This window comes from Chiloscyllium plagiosum, chromosome 29, assembly GCF_004010195.1.
Source record: "Chiloscyllium plagiosum isolate BGI_BamShark_2017 chromosome 29, ASM401019v2, whole genome shotgun sequence".
Taxonomy (NCBI): Eukaryota; Metazoa; Chordata; class Chondrichthyes; order Orectolobiformes; family Hemiscylliidae; genus Chiloscyllium; species Chiloscyllium plagiosum.
The window spans coordinates 23,521,462-23,532,247 of NC_057738.1; the positions used below are offsets into that span (position 1 = coordinate 23,521,462).

At 39.8% G+C, this 10,786-nt stretch overlaps 1 protein-coding gene across 4 annotated transcripts in view; it reads right to left on the bottom strand.

The window, feature by feature from the left end:
* Positions 1-10,786, bottom strand: part of LOC122564437 (NFX1-type zinc finger-containing protein 1-like) — an 89,415-nt gene that overhangs the window by 24,859 nt on the left and 53,770 nt on the right. For all 4 annotated transcript variants that reach the window (XM_043719294.1, XM_043719293.1, XM_043719291.1 and 1 more), the window contains 4 exons: positions 10,276-10,438; positions 4,446-4,498; positions 2,090-2,225; positions 741-979 (listed from right to left, as the gene is read on the bottom strand). In XM_043719294.1, the coding sequence (XP_043575229.1) occupies positions 741-979; positions 2,090-2,225; positions 4,446-4,498; positions 10,276-10,438 (591 nt within the window). The remainder of the gene's footprint in view (positions 1-740; positions 980-2,089; positions 2,226-4,445; positions 4,499-10,275; positions 10,439-10,786) is intronic.

The following is a 10,786-nucleotide window of genomic DNA, read 5'->3' on the forward strand; positions in this document are numbered from 1 at the left end:
CCCCAAGTCCCTCCTCCCTACCTTTTATCTTAGCCTGCTTGGCACACTTTCCTCATTCCTGAAGAAGGGCTCATGCCCGAAACGTCGATTCTCCTGCTCTTTGGATGCTGCCTGACCTGCTGCGCCTTTTCCAGCAACACATTTTCGGCTCTTACTCACCACTAGGTCAAAATCATGAACACCCCGACCTAACATTCCTGTGAGTGCTCCCTTGTCACATAGCAGTTAGTGGAGATAACTTACTACTAGCTTCTCAAGTGATCGACACTGATTCAGCTGGGAGCACTCTTGCTTCTGAGGGAGAAGCTTGTGGCTTCAAGTCTCACAACCAGGAACCTGAGCAGAAACTCTAAGCTGATGCTCCAGTGCAATACTATGGTACTGCCACATGTCAAAGGGTGGCCTTTCAATTGAGAGGTCCAGTCAGCCCTTTCAGGTAGATATAAAAGATCCCATGGCACCAATTTGAAGCAAAGCATGGGAGCTTGGTCTATCCTGGCTAACCATTATTCCTCAAATAACAGCATTAAAATAAATTGTCTGCTTTTAGGGTCTGGCTGTGCAGAAATTGGGAGCCATCATTCCAATAATGTAACAGTGACTATGCTTCAGAAACAGTGTTCATGAGCTTCTGAAAGGCACTATCTAAACACAAGTTATTTTTCTTCAAGAAGAACTAGTGACTGGTTAATAAATGCCAATGATAAATTCCCAAGAGCAAAGATTAAAAAAAAACATACCTCCCATTTACCATCACCGTGACTGTCAGCTTGTGATCTGGAAAGGGATTCAGGTTTAAAGGCCAGGAGACTATCCCGGATTTTAGCCACACGGGCAGTCGCATGCTTAACTTGTTTCTGAATGTCTTCATCTCCGATCATTCTATCTGCCTCCAAATGCTCAGCCTCCTCAGTCACCTGAATCAGCTCGTCATCATCTTGTAATGTCTCTTCCTCTTCAGCCAGATCACTGGAAGTTCCTGAAAGTAATTAGGTCATTTATCCCTTCATTAAGGAACAAAACAAAAAATAAAACCTTTTTTTTTCATGACAAAGCCAAACAAGAAGTAACTGCTTAGGTTCATTTGACTGACTGTGATGAACATTCCTCAAACTAACCACCTATAAAGATCATAGTTACTTATATTTTAATTTTAAATAAATGTCTTAAGACATAGGAGCAGAAGTAGGCCATTCAGCCTATCGAGCCTGATCTGCCACTCAGTGGGATCATGATTGATCTCACTGTCTTCAACTCTACTTTTCTGCCTTATCCCCATGACCCTTACTGATTTAAAACCTACCTATCTCAGGCTGGAATATACTGCCTCTAGAGGCAGTAGTTAGGAAGGCAATTGCAAGATGGCATTTATTTTGAAAGGACTTGAATATAAAAGCAGGGATGTACTTTGATACTCTATAAAGCTCTGGTCACACCACATTTGGAGTATTGTGTGCAGTTTTAGGCGCCATATCTCAGGAAGGATGTACCGGCCTTGGAGCATGGTCAGAGGAGGTTCACAAGAATGGTTGCAGGAATGAAAAGCTTAACATACAGGGAATGTTTGAGGATTGAGAGTTTATATTCAATGGAGTTTAGAAGGCTGAGGGTGGAACTAATTGAAACATATAGAATACTGAATGGCCTGGACAGAGTAGATGTTATGAAGGTGTATCCATTGGTAGGACAGACTAGGACTCGAGGACATAGACTTAGAGAGAGAGGGAAGAGCTTTTAGAACAGAGATAAGGAGAAACTTCTTCAGCCAGAGAGTGGTGCATCTATGGAATTCATTGCCACAGAAGGCTGTGGAGGCCTGGTCATTGAGTATATTTCAGACTAAGATAGATAGGTGCTTGAGTATCAAGGGGATTAAGGGTTACGGGGAGAATGGGGATGAGAAATTTATCAGCCATGATTGAATGGCAGAGCAGACTCAATGGACTGAATGGTCTAATTTCTGCTCTACGTCTTATAGGCCTCTGCGGTAAAGAAATCCAAAGACTGATTACCCTCAATGAAAAGAAAAATCCTTATTTATCCTAAATGGGCAACAAAATGTAGATAGATTTGGAATTTTCAATATTACCTGTATCCCACTCTGTAGCATCTGAGTCTGTCTCCTCTGCATCCTCTTCAGATCTCCAATAATGTTTGGATACAGATGTTAAATCTGACCTTTCCACTTCGTGAGATTGAGTAGAGGGACCACCTTCTGAGGCCAGCTTAAAATATAAAGAACTCCATGTTGTTTACAATTACTTCGGTCACACCTATGAATAATCAGATTACTGACTGACAAACTTTTGAATCAAGTCTGCCTGTGAATTATTTATTTTCTCAATTGCTGCTAGAACTTACGTAGCATTGGATTTAAGCCTGACATAATTTGGAAAGGATTATGGAATGTTGTGTTCTGCTCTGGAATATGCAAATTCAAATTGGTTATTGATGTCATATGAAGTGGCGGTTTCGGACTGGGGTGGACAAAGTCAGAAGTCACATAACACCCAAAACAAAAGAATATATGGTCACATCATATTGTCTGGGGTTTCACTGGATGTGCACAGGTCTTTCAGTTGTTTATCACTGGGTTGAGACAGGCTCATAGACCAAAGTCTTTTAAAGTGATGAATGAGTTGGATTATTCCATTCACATACTAGTATCCCGTTGAGTTGTTTTGATTTATTTGATTTATTATTAGTACATATACCCAAGTACAGTGAAAAAGTTTGTTTTGCATGCAATACAGACAGATCATACCATACAAAAGTGTATACAGGTAATAAAACAGAGTGAAGAATACTATGTTACAGCCACAGAGAAGTTGCACAAAGAGCAAGATCCACATTAAATTTAAAATCTGCAAGGTCCATTCAGAAGTCTAAGTACAGGGGGAAGAAGCTGTTCTTGAATCTATTCGTGTGTGTATACAAACTTTTATATCTTCTGTCTGATGGAAGAGGGTGGGAGGGGCCTTTGTTTATGGCAGTTGCTTACCTGAGGCAGTGGGAAGTTCAGATGCAGTCAATGAGTGGAAGGCTCATTTGTGTGATGGACTGAGCTATGTTCACGAACCTCAGTAGTTTGGTTATTTGCATTTACATATTCTGCGACTGCTTGGACTGTCCAATGTTAATCATGCTTCCATGTCCTTCCTGACCTGGCATGCAATCTTTGGCACAGTTGACTATCACTTTCCTTGGCTTTCACCAATTTGGTGCAACTGCTCTCATTTGGTTTCTTCCTTAATTGTCTAATCATAGTCAGAGAATGACTTGCAATGGATTGTCTTCCTGCTCTTTGGCGTGACCCAGTGATCTAGTCTTGGCCCTTTCTAATTTCCTATTTAGATGTTTTCCTCAGTGACATTATCAGAGACTATAGTGTTAGTTTTCATTTGTATGCTGAAAACATCTAGCTCTACCTTGTCACCACCGCCTTCCCCAATTCTCTGCTGTTGTTAACTTAACAGATTACTTACCTAACATCTAGTACTTACTTACTTACAGTGTGGAAACAGGCCCTTCGGCCCAACAAGTCCACACAGACCCGCCGAAGCGCAACCCACCCATACCCCTACATTTACCCCTTTAACCTAACACTACGGGCAATTTAGCATGGCCAATTCACCTGACCCACACATCTTTGGACTGTGGGAGGAAACCAGAGCACCCGGAGGAAACCCACGCAGACACGGGGAGAACGTGCAAACTCCACACAGTCAGTCGCCTGAGTCGGGAATTGAACCCGGGTCTCTGGCGCTGTGAGGCAGCAGTGCTAACCACTGTGCCACCGTGCCGCCCAGGAATTTATTGGCAGAAATTTATTCCCACTAACTAGTCACAAGATTGTAGCCATTGTCTTGGAGCACCCCTCTGCCAAATGCCGTTCCATAACAATGGACTCTATCCCTTTCTCTGATGACAGTCTGTCTCTAGACTAGAGACCTGCTAACTTTGATGTCAACTTTGACCCCAACATGAGATTCAGACTACATATACACTAAGTGACACAATCAATTGGACCACCTTTTTCTACCGTGGTCAAGCCTGTTGATCTGCTGTGAAACTCTCATTCATGGCTTTTATTACTTTTAGACTTGTCTGTACCGACAAACTTGACTGTCCTGCCTCATCCTATCTTTTCATCCTAGCTCTGAACTATCCATGGCCCTACTCACCCTACCGATGTTTGAGAAGTCCCGTTCACCTTTTGTGTTCTGACCTACAATGGCCCTCCAACAAGCAATACCTCAATTTTAAAACTCTCATTTTTGATTTCAATTCCCTCTATAAATCATCCTCATTTTGAGATTTGGAATAGCATATGGTCTCTCTGTAATTGAAACACTGATCCTGGGAGGACATACTCAGAAATTGTTTATGAAGGTCACTGGCTCCAAACATACCCCTGCTTGTAACTGCTCACCGTCTGTAGTTACCTGATTTAACTCAGCTTCATCTTCTTCCCAATCCAACAGATCACTTTGACTGCCTAAAAAATATCAAAGTAATATCTTGATCAAGACAAAAAAGCACTCAGTAGAAGAGAGAAAATAAAATTTACTTTCATTTTTTAATAGTAATGTTATGACGTGGGGTAAACACTTCTGCTAATTTAAACCATGCACACAGAAAAGCTCCCCTGGCCTCATAATCTGTTAAAGTATGAGTGACAAATAATTACCAAATCCCACAATGTAAAGAAAAATCAACAATGTACTCTTTTAACTCCAAAAAAAATGAACAACTATCTACACTATAAACCTCCTTTCTCTGAGCAGTTTATCTACCACCCATTCTACAACAATATACTGATCCGATAAAACCTCCCCGATTAAGTTTAACAAAAAATTCAAATTTCAAAACCAGTCAGTTTTCGGTCTTCCATTTGCATTTTTGTCTGTAGATTTTCCTGCCTTCTTTTCTTTGGTCCTCTGCTTCACAGATTTAATATGAAAAGGTACCTTTCAGAGAGCGATTCTGCGGGCAATCTTTATTTTGTTGGTGCTCTTTGTGACTCTGGCTACCTGTTCAAAATACCCAATTTTATATACCCCAAAACATCGGACCGTCTCATTGGTTTGATGTCATCCAAAACAGTAAAATTCAAATTCGATTGGATTTGGGTATCTTAGGGTATAATTTAAACTAATTGGTCAAATTTGAATTTGTTGTGTCACATAACTGGAGCTGTGGTGCTATTTATTTCACAACCAAATGTTAGATTTTTAAATTTTTCAGCATACTCTGTGCCTTTATACATCCGTGCCAGCTTCTACTCTCTCTTAAAGGTACAGTACATACCTCCACCTTCATAACACCTCCTCCCTTAAGAAAAAAAATGAACCATCAATGAAAAGACGGCTTCACTTTTTTTTCTCTATTCCTTAACCACATTACCATGACATCCATATGACTTTAATGTAAGTTCATATTAACTTCTTCCCACACATATATATAACATTACACAGATACCAATCTCATCTATACTTTCAGTTACATCCGCAATAATGCATCTGCTACTACATTCTTACGACCCACATGTCCAATTTGTAAATTAAAAATCTGTACCATAAGACTCCAATGAAATAGTCTCATATTCTTGTCTATAAAGCCTTCCAAGAATGTAAAAGTATTGTGATCCATATACATGACCGTCTCTAGCACATTGTTTGTGACATAGTTTGTGACATAATTGAGTACCAAACTCAATAGTGCTTTTTTGATCATAGAGTGGTGGTTGTTGAATTTTTTTGAAAAGTTATCAACTGGCTGTTCAATTCCATCATCATCTTCCTGTAGCAATACAGCTCCAACTACTAGGTCATTAGCATCGATGGAAACTTTGAAGGGTTTCAAAATGTTTGGTGTAGCTAAAACTGGTGCAGTGGTTAATATTTATTTTAAATTGTCAAATGCCTCCTGGCACTGTTCTGTCCACCGAAATGTTGTGTTCTTCTTCAGTAAATCGGTTAATGGTACCACTACACTGCTGAAGTTTGGAACAAACGTCCAATAGAATACGCTTAGTCCCAAAAATCGAAGCACCTCTTTCTTCGAGTTGGCTGTGAAAATTCCTCGATGGCCTTAGCCTTTACGTTCCTTGGGGTCAACCTTCCATGACCGATGTTATGTCCCAAGATTGTCACCTCTGCTTTTGCAAATTCAGTTTTGTTTAAGTTTATCACCAGTTTTGCTTCTCTTAATCGGTCAAAAAGTTTTGCCAACTGTACCAGTACTCACTAAAGATTATTACACCATCTAAATAGCCTGCACAGTTTGTTAACCCAGCCACAATTCTGCTCATGAGTCTTTGGAATGTGGCAGGTGCATTCTTCATTCCAAAGGGCACCACTTTGAATTGATATAGTCCATTTGGGGTTACAAATGCAGAAATTTCTTTCACCTTCTCTGATAAAGATATCTGCCAATAACCAAACAATAAGTCCAACTTTGTGATGCAACTGGTTTGTTCAACTTTCTCGATGCAGTCCTCCAATCTCGGTATTGGATAGGAGTCTGATTTTGTAATGGTGTTGACCCTCTGATAATCCATGCAAAATTGTTGAGTCGCATCAGGTTTAGAAACTAAGACGATCAACAAACTCCATGTGCTCTGACTTGGTTCGATGATATCTTCTTTGAGCATGGCCTCCACATCCTTCTGGATCTGTCTGGCTTTGAAAGGATCAAGCCAATAGGGGTGTTGTTTTATCGGAACAGTATTCCCTACATCTACCTCATGCACAATAGCATTGGTCTTTCCCATCTTCTTCCTACATATGTCCTCATACTGCAGCAACAAACCTTTCAACTGCGTTCTTTGCTCCTGAGACAGATAATTTAATAACCTACCCCAATCCTCAAGGACTTCCTCATTGTTTAATATATTTTGAGGTACATCAAATTCCACAACATCTCAATTCGATTCCTCACTCTGTGGGGTAGTAACTAACACCTGTGTCTCAAGTTCTTTCAGATAACAATCCTCAGGAATATCCTCAGTCTACTTTTCAGAGTACGCGTCCACATATATATCTTTTATTGTCTCGTCTTTCTGTTGCAAGTCCATTAGCCTTTCAGGACTAAACACTTCTGTCTGAGCCCCTGCCTGTTCAAGTTTTTCTTGCATCATTACATCAAACAGGGTGTCGACTAACTGAAACTCCTTCATCTTTCTTTTTAGTTTTTGTTTCATGCTGTGACTTATTATAATAGGATCTTGTTACTACATAGTTTGGGAAAATACCTGGATATTTTTCTTTAACTCCTCAGTTTCCTGGTCTTCCTTAGGCCTTTCCACAACAAGGAGTGTCACTCCCACCTTGGATCCTGCTAAATTGTTCCCAAGAACAAATTGGATTCCTGGAACTGACACTCTGTCAATCACTCTTAGTTATTTCCCAGTCCTGAGTTGGCACTCCAACCTGACCTTACGTAGGGGAACGCTAAATTTCTGTCCATCTATCCCACAAATCACCACTCTCTTGGTAACAGGTCAGAAAGAGTGCAAATTTGTTCATCTCTTACTATTAGAGACTGGTTAGATCCTATATCTGTCAAAATTATAACTTCTTGCCCTTTTTCTCCTGCTTTTCCTGAGTAAACTTTACCCACAGAGGCAAATTCTTTAGGAGATCAGGCACTAACTCCACACTCAACCCCCGCCTAGGCTGTGCACTCTCCTGCAGCTCCTTGGCTTTTCTTAGGATTTCCTTTACTACTTTCACTAATGTCACTGGGTTAGCTTCTTTTAACACATCTTTGCCCACAGTGCCTTTCTTTAATGACCAACACTGTGACTTTCCATGTCCCACTTTACCACAGTGGAAATGCTGGAGGCCTTTCACCTCCTTTCCACTCTCTTGGGTTTCTTTTTTATCCTGTGATAAAATATTAACAGTGTTCTCTACTCTTTGTTTTGCAGTGTAGGATCTCCCCTTCTCCCAACTTCTATCCCTCAGGATATAATTCTTGCCAGAAGCTTGCCATGTGCACCAACATGTACTCATCTGCTAACTCTGCTGTTCTTCTCACTTCCTGAACTTTCTGTTCATCTACGTGAATTCTTATCATCTCTGTTTTTGAACTCCTCCAGCAGAATAATCTCTCAGAGCCTCAAAGGTCTTACCTATTTTAAGGCTAACACCAATCAACATGACTATGTTTAATTCTTTCGAATGCAACAGAAGTCTGTTCCTTCTTTATGTTTTTGAACTGCTGACTATGTGCTTCTGGTACTAATTCATAAGCACTTAAAATAACCTGTTTAACCTCTTCATAATCTCTTGACCCTTCATCTGACAACGCTGCAAATACATCAATAGCTCTGTCTACCAGATTAGTCTGAACTAGCATAAATCCTCAGACCACTTCATCTGCCTCGCCAATTTTTCAAATAAAATAAAGGTGGCTTCAACATCTTTCCCATCAAAATGTGGCAGACTTTTGACATATTTGTGTATATCACAACCTGCTCTTTTAATCTCCATCCTGTTAACTTGACTTTGCTGACTAAGTCATAACTTCTCAACTTCAAATTCTCTCTCTCTCACTCTCTCTTTGCTCAGCTAAGAACCTTATCACCCTTTCGTTTCCTCTCTCTCTCTCCCTTTGTTTACCTTCTAACTCCATTTTCCTGAATTGTAATTTAAGATTTTCTAACTCAACTGCACGTGTCTGTTTCTCTGACACACCTAAGTATTTGAGTAATTCCCTTACAATTTCTTGTCCTTGGTTAAATCCAATTCTAACTTCTTTGCTAATTCTAAAAGTAAGGTCCTTCTTTCTTTCCTTCTAAACTTTCTTGGCAAATTTGGGAATCATCTTCAAACCTATGAACCTCTTTCGGAATTTTAAGAGCCATTTCTCTCACGTTTAATTTAACCAACCACAAGAAACCAAAATTAAAGAAACTGTCTCACTTACATTTTATTTAAAGATCTAGGACACTAACCTGCAAGTGTTTAAATCTACTGGGCTTTTATTGTATCCCAAAATCTATTCAAATCTGTCCAAATCTCAAACTGGATCTGTCTAAACAATTCAAATCCCTGACAAGCCCCCAAACTGTTACAACACGGGGTAAATCCTTCTGCTAGTTTAAACTATGCACACAGAAAAGCTCCACCTTGCCTCGTAATTTGTTAAAGTATGAGTGACAAATAACTACCAAATCCCATTACAAAAAAAAATTAACAATTTATTCATTAGATTAGATTAGATTACTTAGTGTGGAACAGGCCCTTCAGCCCAACAAGTCCACACCTACCCACCGAAGCACAACCCACCCAGACCCGTTTCCATACATTTACCCCTTATGCCTAACACTACGGGCAATTTAGCATGGCCAATTCACCTAACCTGCACATTTTCAGACTGTGGGAGATGAAAAAATACATTAAACAACTATCTACACTGTAAACTTCCTTTGTCTGATCAATTTATCTACGTCCTACTGTACAATATACTGATCCGATAAAAAAAAACCTGATTAAATTTAACAAAAAATGCAAATTTCAAAATGAATCAGCTCTCGGTCTTCCATTTGCAGTTTGGTCTGTAGATTTTTCTGTCTTCTTTGCTTTGGTCTTCTGCTTCACAGATTTCATATGAAAAGGTACCTTTCAGAGAGTGATTCTGTGGACAATCTGTGTTTTGTTGGTGCTTTTTGCTGCTCTGGCTAACTGTTGAAAATGCCTGAATTTATAAAGCCCAAAACATCGGACCGTCTCAATGGTTTGATGTTATCCAAAACAATAAAATTCAAACGCGATTGGATTTTGGTATCTTAGGGCATAATTTAAACTGATTGGCCAAATTTGGATTTATTGCGTAACACAGCAATGCAGCTCCTGCTATTTGTTTCACCACCAAATGTTATATTTTTCAATTTTTCAGCACACTCTGCCTTTATAGGTCTGTGCCAGCTTCTACTCTCAAAGGTACAGTACACACTTTATACCTTCATAACAATATTAAGCACCAAACAAGATGCTCACAGATATAAAAACTGAAAATCCTGGTATGCAATGCCACAGCATGGGTTTAATTTCCACATCAGCTGAGGTTACCATGAAGGACTCTCCTTCTCAACCTGTCCCCTCAGCCGCGCATGGTGACCCTCAAGTTAAATCACCACCAGTTGTCTCTTTCTCTCTAATGAGAAGGCAGTTCGATGGTTTGGTAGGACTCTTTCAAATTTAGTATATTTACTTACAATTTTTTTTAAATTCAGGAAAAAGAAAGAGTTAGAACATTTAGTATTACCAGTCTCTGCCTCCATGACATCTGAGCCCATTTCTATCAGGTCCCTTTCTGTCTTTTCCTCTGGCGTTGTTGATCCAAATGTGAAATAGCCACCGGATGTAGGTGATATTCCTAACCACTCCAGTATAGTGCAATGATCAATGGAATCATCTTCAGAGGGCACCTTAAAATGTAAATAATACCTATTTAACAATTATTCTGATCATGGCCAAGAGTAATTCAGAATACCAGTTATTGTTTAGTAAATGTTTTAACCAAAGATGTGCTTGAATTAATTATTTGCTCCATTGATGCTCCAACTCACAATGCTCAGATGCCAGCCAATGATAACAGTCAAGGGGGTGACATATTAGGCCCAGGATTAAGTAAGGGGAGCTGAGGTTGAACAAAGAGATCTTGGAGTGCAGGTTCATAGTTCCTTGAAAGTCAAGTCACAGGTAAATAGGATAGTGAAGGCGGTGTTTGGTATGCTTGCCTTTATTGGTCAGTGCATTGAGTATAGGAGTTGGGA